The following is a 21,786-nucleotide window of genomic DNA, read 5'->3' as shown; positions in this document are numbered from 1 at the left end:
TCTGGACTGAGTGTAGAGCCTGCTTAAGATTTTCTCTCTCCCTCTCTCTTTCCTTGTCCCTCTCCCACTTACTCTCTCTCTCCTCCCCCAAAATAAATAAATACACATTTAAATAAATAAATAAATAAATAAATAAATAAATGTAAATAAAAACCACCCATTTTCATCTTTACTGTCTGCCGTCTTCATGGATTAACGTGGAGATAGAGAGCATAAAATATAAATTAGTATTTTAGGAAATTATCCTGTCACTCTGGTAGTCAGCAGGGAATAAAAATAAATTTTGCACATTATACAAAGGACAGGTTGTGTTTTCATTGTTTGTTTTTGTAGTACATTCCTTCTCTTTCTAGAAGACTCTAAGTATTTCCAACTATCTTAGAATATTAGACAAGAAATCATGCTGAAAATCAATCACCTTCAAGATAAGTTCTGCTTAAAAAGTTATAACATGTCATACTAAGTTTCTGATATCTATAACCAGTCACCAATGTCTTCTAAAGAATAAGAAATGAACCTAAGCCTCAGAAGTGATTAATTGTGACACTGAATACATACATGCATATAGAGGTGGATTTGGTATTTTTTGTAAATTGTATTATATTTCATTTAGAGTCTGGTATGTTGGCATTGTTTTTAACACTTTTTAAAATTTTTATTTATTTTTCTTTGAGAAGGAGGAGGGGCAAAGAGAGAGGGAGGCTCCGTGTTGTCAGTGTGCAGCCCCATGTGGGGCTTGATCATGACCATGAGATCACAAGCTGAGCCAAAATTGAGAGTTGGACACTTAACTGACTGAGCCACCCAGGAGCCCCTAAAGTTAACACTTTGGCTTAACATCAAGTACACACATCGCTTCTCAACCTTTGGCTAAGATCAAGTGTAGTAACATCAAGTACACACAAACGAAAAATGCTTGAATTTTTGAATATTTTCAAAGCACACTGAAGCTTCTAAGAGTCCTTCCAGATCCCTGTCGTCTCCACCTGTTGTAGCATTTCATGGGCATTAGCTAAGTGTATGCTTCTTGAAAGCTGAATTTATGGATTTCATTGGCAACTCAGAACTCTGACTCATAGATGTGTATTTGATGAAAGAATATATCGGATGGTATAAATTTTACTGCAAAGAGTATCTTCCCACTTCTATCTCCACAGCAACACAGATGTACACACAGTGGCATCACTTCTTAAACTGTATCTCCGAGAACTTCCAGAACCAGTTATTCCTTATGCAAAGTATGAAGATTTTTTGTCCTGTGCCAAACTGCTCAGTAAGGAAGAGGAAGCTGTAAGTTGGTACATTTATTTCTAAAAAAGCCTTAATTTGGGTTTTTTGTCAATGTTCTTAGTTTTTCATTTGTAAATTTCCCCTTGCCCCATCCTTGGATTGTTTTCCAGCATTCTATTTATTGACATTACACACATTTAGATATTACATACACAACACAGGTCCCATTTTTAATCCCCTCCCTTATCAGCAAGAAAAGTGCAGCTGAATAAATGAAGTGAACCCTCCTTCCCACTTTGCTCCTCTAACTGGTTAATTGTGGGGCTACATCAGGTCAAACATTCCATGAATAAAGTGGATGTCTTATTTCATATTCCCCTTTTCATTATGTACCCCCTAAATTACTCTCAACAATGCCTTCTACCAAATCTTATCTACCATTTTTTAAACAGCTTTGAGATATAATTCACACATCATACAATCACCTATATAAAGCGTACATTCAGCGCATTTTAGTATACAGTTGACCCTCGAACCATAGGGGTTTGAACTGTGTGGGTCCTCTTACACATAGATTTTTTTGCAGTACAGTACTCTAAATGTATTTTCTCTTCCTTGTGATTTTCTTACTTTTTATAAGAATGCAACATATAATACATATAACATACAAAATATTTGCTAATTAACTGCTTATCAGCAAGGCTTCCAGCCAACAAAAGGCTGTTAATAGTTAAGTTTTGGGGGAGTCAAAAGTTATACATTGATTTTTGAGTGTGGGGGTGGTCGGCATCCCTAACCCCCCACATTGTTCAAGGGTGAACTGTATTCTCAAGAGTTGTGCAACCATCAAAATCTAATTTTAGAATATTTAGCACATTTTCATCATCCTATAACAAACTCCATAACTGACCCCACCTTCCCCAGCTGTTGGCAACTACTAATCTCCTTTCTGTATCTATAGATTTGCCTCTTCTGGATATTTCATATAAATGGAATCATCCACTATATTGTCTTCTGTGACCAGTTTCTTTCACTGTTTTCAAGGTTCATCCACCCTAAAACACCTATCAGTATTTCATGCCTTTTATTTATTTATTCATCTATCCATTTATCAGTTGCAATATGTGCATTGTTTCCATTGTTTGATGGACATTATTATTAAAAATGGTGCTGTGAATACTCATGTACAAAGCTTGGCATGGGCATATGTCTGCATTTCTCCTGGGTATGTACGTAGGAAGCAGAATTGCTGTACCATATGTTTGCTAAAGAGGCTTTATTATTTTAAATTCCCATCAGCAATATGTGCAGACTCCAACTGCTCCACATTTTTGCCAACACTTGTTGTTATGTCTCTTTTTTATCACAGCCATCTTAATGTGTGTAAAATGATATCTAATTGAGCTTGAGTTGCATTTCCCTGATGCTTAATGATGTTAAACATCTTTCCATGTATTTAGTAGCCGTTCACATATTTTCTTTGGAAAAACACCTATTCAAATCATTTTCTCATTTTAATTGGATTATTTGTTTTATTATTACTGAGTTGCGAGAGTTCTTTACAGTTTAGATTACAAGTCTCATATCACATATATGATTTGCAAGTATTTCTCCCATTCTATCAGTTGTCTCTTCAGTTTTCTGATGATGTCCTTTAAAGCATGAAAGTTTTTAATTGCGACGAAGTCCAATTTACCTATTTTTCTTTTGTCACTTGTGCGTTTAATGTCATATCTAAGAAGGCATTAACTAAGGTCGCCAGGATTTACTCCTATATTTTCTTATAAGACTTTTGTAGCTTTAGCTCTTACATTTAGGTCTATGATCCAAATTCGGTTAATTTTTGTTTATGATATGAGGAAAGGTCCAACTTCATCCTTTGGCATATGGATATCCAGTTGTCTCCAAATCATTTGTTGGAAAGACTGTTGTTTCCTCCACTGGATTTTCTTGGCACTCTTATAGAAATTGCTGCCTGTTTTTATAAATGAAGTTTTACTCTATTATGTAATATTGTCTGTGGCTGCTTTTGCACCACAACAGGAGAGTTGAGTAGTTGAGACAGAGACCATATGTCCCAGAAAGCTTGCAATATTTACCATCTGGCCTTTTTCAGGAAGAAGAACAGATTAGATTACATTATCCATTAGCTTTTCTGGGACCATTTACATTTTGGAAGAAGTTTTACAATGGGAAGAACCAAAGCAATTAATACCTTTGTGAAATTTCCAGGAAGAGTAGACTTTTTATTCTCCATCCCACCCCTAACAGTGTATCCTAGACATGGCCCATCTTGAGACTTATTTGTCAGTAGACACATGTCTATGTTTGGGGCATGCCAGAAATGGGAAAGACTCTCACTACACTAAGCTACTTTTTCCCCAAATAGCCTTATTATAAATGAGGCAGTCCTCCCTTTTCAATCAGTTGTGAGCGAGTATTGAGAATGGTAAAAGGCTTCACTGAAATTTATTTCTCCACAAAGAGTACTTATGGAAATATTTGAAATACTTTTTCCCATTTTTGAAAATATTTGTGAAATGCTCTCTGTAATCGTGGCAAGTTTTCAGGACAGGATTCTTCACTGATAATATGTGAAACTAATGAAAAAAAACCTGTGTACTCATTTGTATTTGTTCCCATTGCAAGGCTAACACTTCAATAACATTTATTCTCTATTTCTTTGTACTCAGGGCATTAAGGAATTAGCAAAGCAGGTGAAGAGTTTGCCTGTGGTCAATTACAACCTCCTGAAGTATATTTGCAGGTAAGAATAGTCCTAAAGACAAAACTAAACAGAAGAAGACTATGTTTAGCCTGACACTAATTTACTTCTGACAGTGAATAAAATCACTGAACTACTCTGAGCTCTGGTGTTGGCCTCTGTAAAATTAAGAAGTTTGGCAAGATGATCTCAAAGGTTTCTTTGACCATGAAAATTGCTCAATTTTATAATTTATTGTTTCTCATTCTGACTTACTTCTACATACTAAAGATATGTTGCTTTGAACTTCCATCAAAGTTGTTTGTACCTGCTGCATGTACCTTTAATTAAGAGAAGGAGCATCTCCCTTGGCATGAGGAAGGCCTGCGTGGGAGTCCAGTTTCTACCACTGACTTCTTATGTGTCTTTATACAATTTTCTTACCCTTTCCATGCATCCCCCTAGGTAAAAGAGTCCTGAAAACACATTTCACATAGTTGTTTTTAAATTTAAATTCTATTTTAAATTGAATAAATATTATTTTCTATTCCTCTCCTACCTCAAGATTCATTGAAAAGACATTATCATTCAATTCTGTTAGGACAATAATTGTACCTGGTAAATCTCTCACTCATGATCATTTAACTTATGGCCTGGGTTGGTATGTGCCGTGTCTGTCCCTGTTTAATAAACCATATGATTTCATTCGTATGTGGAATGTAAGAAACAAAACAGTCGTAGGAGAAAAAAAGAGAGAGGCAAACCCAGAAACAGACTCTTAACTATAGAGAACAAACTGATGGTTACCAGAGGGGAGGTGGGTGGGGGGAATGAGTGAAATAGGTGATGGGGATTAGGGAGGGCACTTGCTGTGATGATCACCGGGTGTGGTATGTAAGCATGGAATCACTAAATTATACACCTGAAACGAATTACACTGTATGTTAACAATACTGGAACTTAAATAAAACCTAAAAAAATGAAGATATAAAATTGACGCATCTTAAATCTCAAAAGAGAGATGGTGATTGGCACTATACATCACTGTAGGTATCTTAAATGGAAGCTTCCCAGTTTATTTTTAAGTAATTCACTTTTTAATTCAGTACAGTATATTATTTGCATGTGCTTTTTGTGTCATGATTATATAAATGCTTAGCAGACTGGGAACTATGTAGTTTAAGACTAATGCTGGACACTGAGGAGTTCACTGTCAACTGTAACTGAGAAGAAATTCCAAAACCTTCTACCATAACTTTTTCTGGTGATGGTAGGAAGCAAATATGAGCTTAGGTTTCATAATTTAAAAAGGAAAGAAATCAGTTTCACCGATCACATAGATTCACTAACACATAGGGGTTCCGTCCCAAGACTTTGAACTAATTCAAGCTGTTGTGTTGGATGAGAAAGAGGAACAATCTCTTCAAGTAAAAGGGATAAAGGCTCTTTCTTGAGAACCATATTACAAATCTTTAGCTCCTCAATAGGAAAACTTAACTTCTCTTGAAACATTTAAGCAGGCTTTTAATTTCAGCTATTTCGAATAAGAAATAGTAGTTTGAGGTTTTTGTCCTTCAGTTTTACTATAGCTTGCACTGTATAACAGTAATGAATATGTGGAATAGGGGCCTTTCTTTAAAGTCACAGGGGAGTTGTCAAGAGCACAGACTCTAGAGTCAGACGATCTGGGATCAAATCTCAGGTCTGCCACCTGTTACTTCTGTGTCCTTGGAGAATATTCTTAACCTTTCTGGTGCCTCATGTGTCTCATCTGTAAAATGGAGATAATCATATCATTTACCTCACAGAGTTCTCTGAGAATTTAATGTTAGCACAATGACTGACACATAAAATATATTATTTTAAATAATAGTAAGTTCTTTTTTTATCACTTCTTCTTTGTCTCATAAGTACAATTAGTAAGCCATGAAATCTAGAAATGAAGAGGGGGGTGGGGAATGCAAAAAGGCCAAAAGACGATAGAAACGATCCCTCCTACTAAAATCATTCGGGGAAAAAGTCTATTTCATGCCTCTTATTCTTTAACACCTAATAAATTGAAGCAATTTGTGCTTAGAATGTTTCATATCAGTGGAAGTAAGGTTTTAATTTAAACCGTGTTTGATCTCATTTTTTAATAGACTATAAATTTGAAGCTCACAAATTACTTGACAAAGAGGGTTGATCTGCCTCTCTGAAATAAAGGATTATACCATATGATCTTATTTATAGTTCTCGAATTGAATACATTTATAAATTTAATGTTTTATTTAAGGATTGGAAGATAATCCATATTCTTGAATCTCAAGTCCATATTAGCATTATCTAAACACACCTGTTTCTGTGATTGACAGAGGAAGCCAAGCCAAGCCAGGCCAAAGGTGATATTTGCTATGATCCCTCAAGTTTGATCCTTAATCATTTGCAATATATTTTCTCCACATTTGACTGAGAGATGTTTGAGTTTCTAAATAATTTTGCCTCCGTTATTGTATTTGAACATATTATAGTTAATAAATTTCCCAACAGCCCATTTTCTTCCACTGACAAGTTTGATCCCATTGTTTTGTTCATGTTCTTATATCCAACAGGTTCTTGGATGAAGTGCAATCCTATTCTGGAGTTAACAAAATGAGCGTGCAGAACTTGGCCACTGTCTTTGGCCCTAATATCCTGCGCCCTAAAGTGGAAGATCCTTTGACCATCATGGAGGGTAAGCAAATGATTATCTTACACTCTCATCAAGAGAACAATCACCTGTTTTTTGGTTGGTCTGAACCTATTCTCTGAGGAAACTAGGGAAATAAGTAACTCCATGGTAACTCCATTTATGGATTCAAGTTCTTCTAAGGCAAAATCTTCTCTTTGAAAGTCAGGCATTTTTTGAATTTACTAAATATTATAATTTACTAAAAGATTCCTCGATGGCCTTACAAGAATAAATGGAGTTTCCATAAATCATCTGTAAAGTATTATGCAAGAGAACTAGAAATATCTAGTTCATTTTTTTTAGCCCAATGCAATTTTCAGAAAATTCAAAAAGTTACTATTTTGTTAATATATTTTTATTAACTTTGGTTTTGCTTGACTGATTTCAAGAGGTAGAAAAATATAGTCCTCCGTAAGATAATGCTGCTTATTAATCTGTGGGTTGAAACATGAGGGAATTCTTGTTTTCTAGATTATAAAATGCTTCAGATTCTTTTCCACAATGAACTTCTACTTCTGTTTGTTTCCAGCAGGCCTTCCTGCTTGAGTACCTTTCTTACCTATGGCCATTAGTATACCGTTGTTTTCTTAAGTTTGGACTAATTGAACAGTTAAGAATTTAATAAGGAAGAGGGAAGAGAAAGAATGATTATTTTTAGCTTCACTCTGTTATTTAGAACAAAACATATTCTTGATACTGTTCCTTTCTTGAAAATTCTGAGATTTTCATTCTTCTGTGTCTTATGAGAAAGAAAGAAAGAAAGAAAGAAAGAAAGAAAGAAAGCTTCATTTCCTTCATCAAATATTTAGTCTGATATCAATTTAACATCAGATTTTTGGCAGTAAGATAGTTAGTTGGTCCAGAAAACTTAATTTCTTTTCGAAGAGTTTAGCAGACAGTAGAAAATATAAAATTTGAAGCTATAGGAAGCTTAAAGATACTTTATTGTTTTCTCAAAATTTTTTTTATTATAAAATGCATATGATAAGGAAAACCATCAATAACGTATATACACACACTCATATACACACACACACACACATATATATGTATATATATACATATACATACACACACACATATATATGTATATATATGTATATATATATATATATATATATACACATATACATACACACACACATATATATGTATATATATGTATATATATATATATATATACACACACACACACACACACACACACACTTTGTTTGAGAGAGAGAGAGAGAGACAGAGCGTGAGAGTGAGAGCAGGTACGTGTGTGCATGGGAAGGGCATGGAGCCTGATCAGATCAATCTTATCACCATGAAATCATGACCTGAGCTAAAATCAAGAATCTGATGCTTAACTGACTGAGCTACCCCAGTGCCCTGTTGGTGAATTTATATAAGACAGATACTCTAGAAATCACCACCTAGGTCAAGAAATATAACATTTTAGGCATCACAGAAGTCTCTCTCTTGTGCCCTGTTGCTCCATCTTCCTCCCCCACTTAACTTAAAACTCTATTTTACTACACAGACATTTGTATCAATCACTTCCTTGCATTTCTTGACAGTTTTATCAACCAAATAGGTTCCCTAGGCATTACATTTAATCTTTACTCTTATTTTATTTGCTATATTTTAAAGTCTCTGGCCCTAATATCCTGACTTCAGCTTCATATATAAAGGATAATAAATCAAGGCCAGTGGATTTTATCCCAGGAAGGAAAACTTGGTTAGCCATTTAAAAATCAATTTTTTTAATCTTTTTTTTTTTGTAAATTAAAAAAAAATCATCTCTATGGATACCAAAAAAAAATTTTTTACAAAATATAATGCCATTCATGATAAAGATTGTTAGCAAATTAGAAATAAAAGGAACTTAACCTAACAAAGTTCATCTACAAAAAGTTTAGTTAGAATATTGTACTTACTGGTGAAAGATGGAATGCTTTCCGCCTAAGATTGGACATAAGGTAAGATTGCCTCCTTCTACCACTCCTAGAAATCCTAGCCAGAGCAAAAAGTAATAGGAAGGAATAAAAAGCATACATATTAGGAAAGGAAGATGTAGAACTCTGTTTATTCACAGACAACATAATTTATATAGAAAATTCTAGAGAATCTACAAGTGAAGTTACTATAATAAATGAACTAATGGTCACATGATACAATGTCAATTTATAAAAATTCTTTGTATTTCTATACACTAACATTGAACAATTGGAAATTGAAATAAAAAATATAATTTTAGGACAACACAAATGTCAAAAATTAGGGATATATTTAAGAAAATATGTACAGGACACATATCCTGAAAACTACTAAACATTTATGAAAAAAGAACTATATAAATCAGGAAATATACTATGTTCATCAATTAGAATAGTCAAAATCAATAAGATATTAATGTTCTTAAAGTTTACCTATAGTCTCAATATAATTCTAACAAAAAAATCCAGAAAAAAATTTATTTGTAGAAATTGACAATCTGAAGGTAAACCTTACATGGAAATAAAAATTATCTAGAATAGCAAAAACAACTTGAAAGGGAAAACAGAGTTGAAATATGATACTTGATTTAAGACTCAATATAATACCACAAATAATCAAGATAGTGTCTTACCAATATAAAGAGAGACATAGAGATCAATAGAAAAGAAAGTCCAGAAATAGACACACACACACATCATCATTTGTTTTTGACATATGTGCCAAGTTAGTTCAGTGGGAAAGGAATAGTCATTTCAACAAATGATGCTGGAAAAATTGCATATTCATTAAATAATCCTCTATCCTTACTTGACATCACTCAGAAAATTAACTTGAAATGGTTCATAGACCTAAATGTAAGAGCTAAAATCATAAAACTTAGAGAGGAAAACAGAAGAGAAAAAAACCTTATGACTTTGTGTTAGTCAAAGACTTACTAGGACATAAAAATCTCTAACCATAAAAATAAGTTGATAAGTTGGACTTCATCAAAATTAAAACTTTTGCTCTTCAAAACGATATCCTTAAGAGAACAAAAGCCCAGGTCACAGGAATGGGGATATATTGTGAATCAAATATTTGATTAAAGAATTTGTTTTAAAAGTATATAAATAACTCATAGAAATAATAAGACAACAAACCCAATGAAAAAAATGGGTGAAAGATCTGAATTAGACATTTCATCAAAGATAAAGAAATAGCAAATAACACATGGAAAGATGTTCAGCATTTTTAGTCATTAGGGAAATGCAAATTTAAGCTATAATGAGCTACTATTCCACATCCTCTACAAAGTATAAAATTAAGACTGAAAATGTTAAGTTTGGCTGGTAGAAATATAAAATGTTTGGGCCATTTTGCAAGAGATGCGTGGGTTCTTACAAACTTAATTATTTACTAACTATAAGACCCAGCAGAGCAGTGTGCTAATATTTACCCACATAGAAAGAAAACATGTTCAACCAAAACTTTAATGTTCATATCAACTTTATTTCGTATTTAATAGCTCCAATCTGAAAACAGACCAATTGTTGATCAATTAGTGCATAAACAATTTTGGGTACACTCATAAAATGGAATACTACCCAGCAATAAAAAGAATGAACTGTTGATGCATGCAATAATATGGATAAATGTCAAAAGTATTACACTAAGTGAGTAATGCCTAGACACAAAAGACTTCATATGGTATAATTCCATTTATATGAAATTCTAAAAAAAGAAAAACTATAGAATTAGAAAGCATATCAGTGGTTGTCATGGTTGGGAAGTGTGGGTAGGGAATTAGCTACAAATAGGCACAAGGGAATTGTCTATTTCATGATTAGATGGTATTTCCAGAACTGTCACTTATCAAAATTCATCATATATCTGTACATGTACAAAATTACACATATACAAGATTATTCATTGCAAAAAATACAAGTTGAAACTGCCTTTCATAGAACACTGCCATATATTTCTGTGTACATGTAAGTGTATCTTAATGTGCATAGTTACCTTGCAAGGAAAATTGAATTCTTATCCAATTCTCATGAAGAAGTACCTATAATGTGGTATTTAAATTCAACCTTTATAAAAGTATACGAGCCAGGGGGAATTTCTGGATCATGTAGCACAGTGGGACACCCCAAATCTGCTTGGACTCTTCAGAATGGGCTGGTGATTATAACAACTCTGACCTCATTATTTGGGCTTCATGGTTTTCATTAGCATCCTAAGGAAGAGAATGACAGGAGGAAATAAAAAGGAAAAAAGATAGAGTATATAGTGACACATACTTCATCATTACTAAGCTAGTCTATCCTAAATAGATATAAAAATTGAAAGAAAGTCCCTTTACAAGAACTATTGCCATTTATTATTCTTGAGACTAGATGAAAGCAAAGCCTCCCAAGATAGAAGAAAGAGATTCCTAAATTGCTCGGGTCCTGACACTCACTCTATAATTGTGGCAGGTAACTTTGGCATGGCTATTCACAGACTCATCACGGAGACCTTGGGAATATCTCTCTTTGATGAATTAAATGCCCCACATGGTTCATAGCTATAGTGAGAAGCAGAAATGCTTCAAATGTTAATATTCCAGTGATGGGAAAAAGCTCCATTTTCCCAAAGTACTAGGCAAAGTCATATATAATAGAGGCTGCTAATATTTGAAAGTGTGTCTGTCATGTGAGCAAATAGTAAAATAGGACTAAGTACACATGTCTTTACATAGTACATAGCGACATTGTTGACAGCCATTTTAACTCGATTAAAATTTTTTCGTCCGATTCACTCCTATATGCACTGAAACTGGGATGACAAAGTCAGAGGTTGCTTCAAAAGGAAAGATGGGTTTATGATACCATTAATTTTATTGAGTCATTTTTCTTCCACAACTCTGATTCAATAGATGTCTTTTATTTAGTTTCTTTCTTTTTTTTTAATGTTTACTGATTTCTGAGAGAGAGACAGACAAACGGAAACAGGATGAAAGTTGGGGAGGGGCAGAGAGAGAGGGAGACACAGAATCGGAAGCAGGCTCCAGGCTCTGAGCTGTCAGCACAGAGCCTGATGCAGGGCTCAAACTCACGAGCCATGAGATCGTGACCTGAGCTGAAGTCAGACACTTAACCAACTGAGCCACCCAGGTGCCCCTATTTGGTTTCTTATTTAGAACAACCCCAAGTTTACTTGATACTACAACAGTTTAAATTCCAACAGCTGAAACATAATAGGACGAGTGCATGCTTTGGAGTAAAAAGATGAAGTATAAAACTGGTAACCTTGGTCATTTATCATCTATGTGGCCTTGAACAAACAGCTTAACCTCTCAGAACCTCAATTTGAACCTCATTTGAAAAATTTTAAGTCCTATCTCATAACCTTTTGAGAAACTTAAGAGATATAAGTGAAATATCTCCACCAAACACAGTGTTTCTCAAACTCTAACAGACATAGGAATCACCTGGGGATATTGTTAACATGTAGGTTCTGTTCAGATTTGCAGTTTGGAGCTTCCAGGTGATGTCAGTTATATTATTCTGTCATTACTGGTGTCATCCGGGAGCTGGTTTGAAATGTAAAATCTTATGACCCGCTTAATGCCTACATTTGAACAGAATCTCCAGGAAATTTTAGTGAACATTAATGTTTGAGCAACACTGGCCCAGCATCAGACCTGGCACATTGAAGATTCTTGATCCAAATCTATCGTCAAGTTTTGGATGATCACAAAAGTGTGCAGGATACAGATGGATTTAACACATTTTTTTAATATTCAGAATATGATTTTGAATTATATAGAGTCAAATTTTGCTGAGGCGTTGCTTTAAGCTGAAGAGTGGCCTCACTCCATATCAGGCCTCTACTCTCTGACAGCTACACAATTAGTAGCTGTTTCGGCAGAAATCTGCATTGTCAAAAGCCCTTGTCATCATTTTCCTTACCAAATCTCAATTTAGGTATTTTATATAGAAACTACATTTACTAACTACATTTACTACATTAACTAACATAATGTAAACTACATTTACATTTATGTAGAAACTACATTTACATTTTAGTTGTTTTGCTATGTTTATTTCTCAGAGACTATTCCCAGGAGCTTTTACCAACATCATATAAACCCCAATTAACACATCAAATTAGTATAGTTCAAGCTAAGGCAAAGATGATTGAGGTTTACATTAACCTATTACCACTTTATTGTGGGCACATGAATAAGTTAATACTTAATAAGTCTTATATTATTGAGGGAGAAGGGGCTCCGAGTTAGGAAACTAGTTGAGAAGCCTGTTTAACGGTGTCAGCCAGTTGTAAGGGATGGGGAGCTCAGCTTGTAAGTCAGTGAGGAATATGTGAAAATACATTTTGAGATTTCAGATAATATGCCATAAAACCATAAAAATCCACTGATTTTTTAATAAATTGCTGCTTTTAATAATAGACCAACTTTGGGGCACCTGGGTGGCTCAATTGGGTAAGCGTCCAACTTCAGCTCAGGTCATGATCTCTGGGTCCATGAGTTTGAGCTCTGTGTTGGGCCCTGTGCTGACAGCTCAGAGACTGAAGCCTCCTTTGGATTCTGTGTCTCCCTCTCTCTCTGCCCCTCCCCCGTTTGCACTCTGTCTCTCTGTCTTTCTCTCTCTCTCTCTCTCTCCCTCAAAATAATAAATGTTTAAAAATTTTAATAATAGGTCAACATTTTTGTCCTTTAGTGTCTATTTTTCTGTCTGAAACCTGTTATTCATTTCTAATTCATACTTTACAGTGCATAGTGAAAATATGGGAATCAAATGGAAATCATAGTAGTTTAATATGTGTAAGAGAATTATTTTCTTTCTCAAAGGTCTTTTAATCGTCTAAAATGCCCTGACTCTGGGCCCCTGGGTAGCTTAGTTGGTTAAGTGTCCAGCTCTTGCTTTCAGCTCAGGTCATGATCTCACAGTTTGTGAGTTTGAGCCCAATTAGGTCTCTGCACTGACAGTGCGGAGCCTGCTTGGGATTCTCTCTCTGACACTCCCATGCTCGCTCTCTCCCTCCTCCCCCCCCAAAAAAGTTAAAATGCCCTGAACTTTGTTATTTCTTCTTGAACTAGGCTTGGTACTAACAGATTCTCTCAGTTTTTGTTTATCTAGAAATGTCTTTATTTCTCCTCCGTTTTGAGACATAGGTTTGTTGAATATAGAATTCTCGCCTGACAGTCTTTATTTCAACATTTTGAAGATTTTATCCCATTTCCTTCTGACAATGAGAAATGATGAGAAATCAGCTGTTCATCTTATTAAGGGTCCCTTGTGCATGAGTTGCTTCTCTGTTGCTACTTTCAGGATTCTTTCTTTGTTTTGGGTTTAAGACAGCTTGACTATGATGAGTCTAGGTTTGGATCCTTTTGCACTTACCTAGCTTGGAATTTGCTGAGTTTTTGGATGTAGACATCATGGTTTTCATCAAAATGGGACATTTTCAGCAGCTCTTTGTTTAAATATTCTTTCTTCTCTGGGACTGTCCTTCTGGTACTACCATTGGGCATATGATGGTATACGTTATGGTGTCCCACAGGTCTCTGAGGCTCTGTTTATTTTTCTTCATTCTTTTTCTTTTATGCTCCTCAGATTGGGTAACCTCTACTGATTTGTTAGCAGGTGTACCAATTCTTTCTTCTGCCTGCTCAAATCTGCTGTTAATTCCCTCTACTGATTTTTTTTTTCATTTCACTTATTATAAATTCCAACTCCAGGATATCTATTTTGTTCATTTTTGTAGTTTCTCTTTATTGATACACTCTATTTGGTGAGACATTATTTTCACTTTCATCTGGTTTCTTTAGGTATGGTTTCCTTTAATTTTTAAAATGCATTTAAGAAAATAAATAAAATAAAATAAAATAAAATAAAATGCATTTAAAATAGCTGAATTAAAGTCTTTGTCTAGTGAGTGCCATGTCTAGGCTTCCTCAGAGTTTGTTTTTTCCTGTATATGGGCCATAATGTCTTTATTCTTTGCATGTCTCATATTTTTTGTTGAAAACTGAACATTTTTAAAAGAAATTTTTTAATGTCTATTTATTTTTGAAACAGAGCATGAGCAGGGGAGGGGCAGAGAGAGAGGGAGAGAGAATCCAAAGCAAGCTCCAGGCTCTGAGCTGTCAGCGCAGAGCCCGATGTGGGGCTCGAACTCATGAACTGTGAGATCATGACCTGAGCTGAAGTCAGACGCTTAACCTATTGAGCCACCCAGATGCCCCAAAAACTGAACATTTTTAATAATATAATAATAAGAACATTGGATATCAGATTCTCCCCCTCCTAGGGTTTGTTGTTGTTTGTGTAGTGATTTTTCTGGACTAATTCTATAAAGTCTTTATTCTTTGCCATGTGTGGCCACTGAAGTCTCTGCTTGGTTTGCTTAGTTGTCAACTAATTATTGGCAAAGATTTCCTTAAATTTCATAGGCCAATAAGTTTCCCATCTTTTACCAAAAGGCTCTGTATGCATGTTGGGGCAAACCTTCGACATTCAGCCAGGTAGTTTACAACTCTGCAGTAGCCTTCAGTTTCTCCTCATGCAGAGCCTCAAGATAAGCCAGAGGTGAGAGACTAGGGACTCCTAATTTCTGTGTGAACATGCACACAGCTGTAGACATACACATAACCTTAAACATTCATGTAGTCTTCCAGATTCCCAGGAATAGATCCAAGCTTTCTAAAACCTCCTGTGGAAATCTCATTCCTCAGATTTTCCTTTTAAGCTTTGTGTCTTTTTAAGACAGCCTACTGTCTGTCCCAACTGTTATCCACTGCTTCGGGCAGCCATATTAAACAAAAGTGCCCTCATTATTTTTGACAAATGCTCCTGAGAATAATGCTCTTCATACTGGTCAAATTACTAGCCAGATCAAATAAAGATGTGCATTGTGAGTGGGGTCTTCAAGGGAACCACCAAGTATGTCAAACAATGACAATATCTGGGAATGGAGCTTTGGAATTCCAATGCTGTTCTGCTCATGGCAGGGTCTACCAAGCTGCTGGTTCCCACTGTGATTTTAGGCTATTAGTTTTCAAGGCTGTTACAAAGCTAGGGAGAAAAGGATAGGAAGAAAGGTAAAACACCACAGAGGTTGCTGTTCTTACTGAGAGTCAACCAGTTTTCTTGAATAAACACTCTCCAGACTGCACCAAGTCTTTAATTTACAGATTCCTAAAAATGTTGATTCATAACACATGTGTCAGTTGCTTTTATGGAGATGAGGCTTTTTGGAGATCTTCATTTTACCATTCTGGCTGATGTCACTTAAGATGCCTTAAAGCTTTTGAATAGTGACAAAAGTCGTATAGAACTTCAGTATCTTTGGGAATGCAAGCTGGTGCAGCCACTCTGGAAAGCAGTATGGAGGTTCCTCAAAAAACTAAAAATAGAACTATCCTACACCCAGCAGTTGCACTACTAGGCATTTATCCAAGGGATACAGGTGTGCTGTTTTGAAGGGACACATGCACCCCCATGTTTATAGCAGCACTATCAACAATAGCCAAAGTATGGAAGAGCCCAAATGTCCATCGGTGGATGAATGAATAAAGAAAATGTGGTATATATATATATATATATATATATATATATATATATATACACACATACATACATACAATGGAGTATTACTCAGCAATCAAAAAGAATGAAATCTTGCCATTTGCAACTACGTGGATGGAACTGGAGGGTATTATGCTAAACGAAATTAGTCGGTCAGAGAAAGACAAAAATCATGACTTCATTCATACGAGGACTTTAAGAGGAAAAACAGATGAACATAAGGGAAGGGAAACAAAAATAATATAAAAACAGGGAGGGGGACAAAACAGAAGAGACTCAACAAACTGAGGGTTACTGGAGGGGTTGTGGGAGGTGGGATGTGCTAAGAGGCACATGTAAGATGTAAGATGTAAGATGTAAGATGTACAATAAGATGTAAGATGTAAGAGGCACTAAGGAGTCTACTCCTGAAATCATTGTTGCACTATATGCTAACTAATTTGGATGTAAATTTTAAAAAATAAAAAATAAAATTAAAAAAAATCTTATTACAAAGTTAAAAAAACAGAATTTATCAGATTAAACACCCAAAAAACAAATAATCCATCTAAGAAATCCATTTAAGAGACTCCTAAAGATAGAGAACGCTTTTCCAAAGAAGACATTCAGATGGCCGATTTGAAAAGATGCTCAACACCACTCCTCATTAGGGAAATACAAATCAAAACCACAATGAGATACCACCTCACACCTGTCAAAATGGCTAAAATTAACAGCACAAAAAAAACCAGGTATTGGCGAGGATGTGGAGAAAGGGGAACCCTCTTCCACTGTGAAGGAATGCAAACTGATGCAGTCACTCTGGAGAACAGTATGGAGGTTCCTCAAGACGCTAAAAATAGAACTACCGTACCATCCAGCAATTGCACTATTAGGTATTTACCTAAAGGATACAATAATACACACACATATATAATGGAATATTAGTTGGCCATCCATAAGAATGAAATTTTGCCATTTGCAATTATGTGGATGAAGCTAGACTGTATTATGCTAAGCAAAATAAGTCAGTCAGAGAAAGACAACATGATTTCACTTACATGTAAAATTTAAGAAACAAAACAGATGAACTTGGTGGGGGGGGGGAGAAAAGAAAAAAGAGAGAGAAACAAAGCATAAGAAACTCTTAAAGATAGAGAACAAATTGAGTTGATGGAAGGAGGTGGGTAGGAGATGGGCTAGATGGATAGGTATTAAGAAGGCACTTGTTGGGGCGCCTGGGTGGCTCAGTCGGTTAAGCGTCTGACTTTGGCTCAGGTCAGATCTCACGGTCCGTGAGTTCGAGCCCCACGTTGGGCTCTGTGCTGACTGCTCAGAGCCTGGAGCCTGTTTCAGATTCTGTCTCCCTCTCTCTCTGCCCCTCCCCTGTTCATGCTCTGTCTCTCTCTGTCTCAAAAATAAATAAGGGTTAAAAAAATTTTTTTTTAAAAATAAAAAAAAAAGAAGGCACTTGTTATGTTTAGCACTGGATGTTGCATGTAAGTGATGAATCATTGAATTCTGCTCCTGAAACCAATATTGCATATAGCATGTGAACTTAATAGAATTTAAATAAAAATTTGAAAAGAAAAAAAAAAGAACTTCAGTATCTTGCTACATGAGAAAGACAGACCATGTATCCACCAGAGATCATATAGGGTCCCACTTAGAAATGCTACTAAAATGTCTTGATGGTTTCAGGCAGTTGTCAGATGAGACATCACGCTGACCTCCTCCTAAGGAAGATTTCTCATAATTAAATCTTAAACTTGCAAGAAATTGTGCATAATGATTAAAAGCCTGTTCTTTGGTACCAGCTAACTCTGCTTTCAAGCCCTAAATCTGCTCCTTAATAGCTTTGTGACCTTGGTCAAGTTACTTAACATTTACAATACAGTGATAATAACTACCTATTCATTGATTTGTTTTAAAATCTGACTAAACTAATGAAAGTAAAGTGCTAGGTACAGTTCATTGCATATACTACTACTAAAAATGTTGAATGTTCATCTGAATGTGGTTCTTTAAGAGTCACTTTCAAATTGGAAAATAAACTGCTGTGTTTTCTATGCAATTCCAGGCACGGTGGTGGTCCAGCAGTTGATGTCAATGATGATTAGCAAACATGATCGCCTCTTCCCCAAAGATGCAGAACTGCAAAGCAAACCCCAAGATGGCACGAGCAATAACAACAATGAAATTCAGAAGAAAGCCACCATGGGCCAGCTACAGAATAAGGAGAACAATAATACCAAGGACAGTCCTGGTAGGCGGTGCTCTTGGGACAAGTCCGAGTCTCCCCAGAGAAGTGGTGTGGATAATGGATCCCCCACAGCTCTACCAGGTAGTAAAACCAACAGCCCAAGGAACAGCGTTCACAAGCTGGACGTCTCTAGAAGCCCCCCTCTTATGGTCAAAAAGAATCCTGCCTTCAATAAGGGCAGTGGGATAGTCACCAATGGGTCCTTCAGCAGCAGTAATGCCGAAGGCCTGGAGAAAACCCAAACCACTCCCAATGGGAGCTTACAGGCCAGAAGGACCTCTTCACTGAAGGGGTCTGGTACCAAAATGGGCACCCACAGTGTACAGAATGGAACGGTGAGAATGGGCATTTTGAACCCCGACATGCTTGGGAACCCCGTGAACGGTCGCAGCATGAGCTGGCTGCCCAATGGCTACGTGACCCTGAGGGATAACAAGCAGAAAGAACAAGCAGGGGAGTCAGGCCAGCACAACAGACTCTCCACCTATGATAACGTCCATCAGCAGTTCTCCATGATGAACCTTGATGACAAGCAGAGTGTCGACAGCGCCACCTGGTCCACTTCCTCCTGTGAAATCTCCCTCCCGGAGAATTCCAACTCCTGTCGCTCTTCCACCACCACCTGCCCAGAGCAAGACTTTTACGGGAGTAATTTTGAGGACCCTGTTTTGGATGGGCCCCCACAGGATGACCTCTCCCACCCTGGGGACTATGAAAACAAAAGTGACCGGAGGAGTGTGGGAGGTCGAAGCAGTCGTGCCACCAGCAGCAGCGACAACAGTGAGACGTTTGTGGGCAACAACACCAGCAACCACAGTGCCCTGCACAGTTTAGTGTCCAGCCTGAAACAGGAGATGACCAAACAGAAGATAGAGTATGAGTCCAGGATAAAGAGGTGAGGAAAATCTGCAGCTCCTAACTGCCAGAGAGGGCCCGACAGACCCCTACTGCAGGACAGGTTCACACAGGGGGCTAAACATGCTGGCTCCAGAGTCACAGACCTGAGTTCAAGTCCAGGCTTCACCATTTGTCAGCTGTGGGATTTGGGGACAGTTTGCTTCATCTCTTTGCGCTTTAGGTTCGTACTGTGAAAAACGTAAATATGAGTAGGTTTTACCTCAAAAGCATGTAAGAAATCATTGAGCCTTGTCCCTGGCACAGAATAGGTGCTCGATGGTGCTATCTTCTGCTAGTAAACGTGTGGGTTTGTGTTAAGGTCTGGAAAGAGAGGGGCGAGGATAAATGGAAAGTAAGGAGCCTGTTTTCACTGATGGAAAGAGGATGAAATAAGGGTGAAGAAAAGTATCAAAATAAACAGACCTTTCTTTTTCATTCTTTTCATAGTCGAATGCTGAGAGAGTGTCTACCCTCTTCCAGGCTCCACTCTAGGCCCTGAAGATTCAGCAGTGAATAAAATAGGCAAAAACTCAGCCCTCGTGGAACCTGCTTCCATTCTACTACAGAGACAGATCAAGTAGTAGAATAGATCAGATGCTAAGGAGAAGACTAACGCAGGGTAGAGGGTAAGAAGCATTGGTGAGGTGCAAGGTCATGTGCAGGGCCTTACAGGAAGTCAAAAAGGACGCTGTGCAGACATTTGGGGGAAGAGCAAGTGGAAATGCCATGAGATGGGATGGGCAGGGACTCAGAGAGGGCCTTGGAGATCATTTTAAGTCTGGCTTTTTTTTTTTTAAGTTTATTTCTGAGAGACACAGAGAGCAAGGGAGAGGCAGACACACAGAGAGAATCCCAAGCAGACCCTGCACTGTCAGCCCAGAGCCCAACCCAGGGCTCAAACTCACAAACCCTGAGATCATGACCCGAGCCGAAGTCAGACGCTTAACTAACTGAGCCACCCAGGTGCCCCTTAAGTCTGGCTTTTATTCTGAGATTAGAATCCATGGAGATTTTTGAGAAAAACAATGACATGACGTGCATTCATATGGACAAGGGAAATTATGGCCTGAAACAAGGAGCAAAAACTACTATTTATAAGGAAGCACTTACGGTAAAACCTAATTTATATCAGTTTACATCTACTAATAAGATGATCAAGGTAGACGTTTACCTAGCATCTTCTCTAGGGAAGCAATCTAGGCAGGATCAGGGGCGTTTGTCAGATGTTTCCGTGGACTCGAAAGGCGGGAATACAGACAATGGAGCCCAGGGCTCACAAACAGAACCCTGTGCCAGAAACCAGAATGTCACCACCCCGTGTTTTTACTAGGGTTACGGACATTACAAACTTGATGGTTTTTATGTTCTCCTTTCAGCATAATGTAGGAGATTTAATTCTCAAGTAGGAGAAGACCCAAGACTCAGTTCAGCATGCAGTTGCCCATCTGTGGTCTCCACCCCACATTCAGGCTGTGTGACTTGGTGGCCCTCCTCCTGTGTGGGTGTCCTAGGGTCCTCATGGCAGTGAACACCGTTCTTTGTCCGGCTTCAATTACTGCTATGCCTCCAAACCCCACATGGCTTCTTCATTACACAGAAAGTCAACTTTAATGTATTTTAATATTTGTTGAATCCATTTGTCAATTTTCAGGCCAAAAGAAATATATTTTCAAGAGCTTTGGTAAAGTAAATATAAACTAAAGCACTACTTATCCATGAAGTTGAAAAATTACTTTCTTAGAAAGTAGTTTTTGTAAACCTTGGTGAGCAGAAACTTGGTTTGAATTTTTCTTTATAATGCCAAGTGGCAGGAGGTTTACCTAAGAAGAAAGACTCTCATTTGTGAATGTAGTTTTTGGAACCACTGGCAACCAGAATTCTGGATTTCTGCCAATGCATGATGATAACTTAGGACTTAGCACAGGGAAGCAAGAGATATCACTTCAAACTTGTATTAGCAGAGGAAAAAAAATCATTCTGATTTATGAGAACGTTGGTGACGTATTTAGGTTCTGTGATGTATAGTGCATTTCAGAGACTTTGATAAAATGATAAAACTTTCCCATAGAATGCCATCTCAATTTCACTATAGCATTCCTACCTGTCTGACAGCCAGAGGGAGAGGGCCACAGAAAAATGGGGCCGAGGAGCTGCCCCATACCCAAGCCACGGAAATAGAAGAGGTTAACTGTTCTAGGGGCACCTGGGTGGCTCAGTTGGTTAAGCATCTGACTCTTGATTTTGGCTCAGATCATGATCTCACAGTGAGTTGGAGCCCCACATTGGGTTTTGCACTGACAATGCAGAGCCTGCTTGAGATTCTGTCCCTCTGTCCCTTGCTTGCTCCCTCTCTCTCTCTCTGTGTGTCTCAAAAATAAATAAGTAAACATTGAAAAAAAAAAGAGGTTAACTATTCTATTTAATTTCTGATCATTCCTGTTCAGAG

At 37.0% G+C, this 21,786-nt stretch overlaps 2 protein-coding genes across 20 annotated transcripts in view; one reads left to right on the top strand and one right to left on the bottom strand.

The window, feature by feature from the left end:
* The window catches only part of ARHGAP24 (Rho GTPase activating protein 24), a 512,696-nt gene that overhangs the window by 488,275 nt on the left and 2,635 nt on the right, over positions 1-21,786 (top strand). For all 5 annotated transcript variants that reach the window (XM_042935991.1, XM_042935993.1, XM_042935992.1 and 2 more), the window contains 4 exons: positions 1,158-1,290; positions 3,924-3,997; positions 6,526-6,647; positions 18,261-19,338. In XM_042935991.1, the coding sequence (XP_042791925.1) occupies positions 1,158-1,290; positions 3,924-3,997; positions 6,526-6,647; positions 18,261-19,338 (1,407 nt within the window). The remainder of the gene's footprint in view (positions 1-1,157; positions 1,291-3,923; positions 3,998-6,525; positions 6,648-18,260; positions 19,339-21,786) is intronic.
* Positions 7,051-21,786, bottom strand: part of MAPK10 (mitogen-activated protein kinase 10) — a 580,375-nt gene continuing 565,639 nt past the window's right edge. For 12 of the 15 annotated variants that reach the window (XR_006201837.1, XR_006201834.1, XR_006201833.1 and 9 more), the window contains 2 exons: positions 10,626-10,842; positions 8,520-8,642 (listed from right to left, as the gene is read on the bottom strand). The gene's annotated coding sequence lies outside the window, so the exon portion shown is untranslated. Of the gene's footprint in view, positions 7,243-7,317; positions 7,384-8,519; positions 8,643-9,757; positions 10,843-21,786 lie in introns of those variants that run through there. The other 3 variants (XR_006201836.1, XR_006201835.1, XM_042935997.1) reach the window with 3 other exon arrangements.

Source organism: Panthera leo, chromosome B1 (assembly GCF_018350215.1).
Source record: "Panthera leo isolate Ple1 chromosome B1, P.leo_Ple1_pat1.1, whole genome shotgun sequence".
NCBI lineage: Eukaryota > Metazoa > Chordata > Mammalia > Carnivora > Felidae > Panthera > Panthera leo.
Note: the sequence above shows the minus strand (reverse complement) of the source record. Positions and strands in the feature narration are given on the sequence as shown.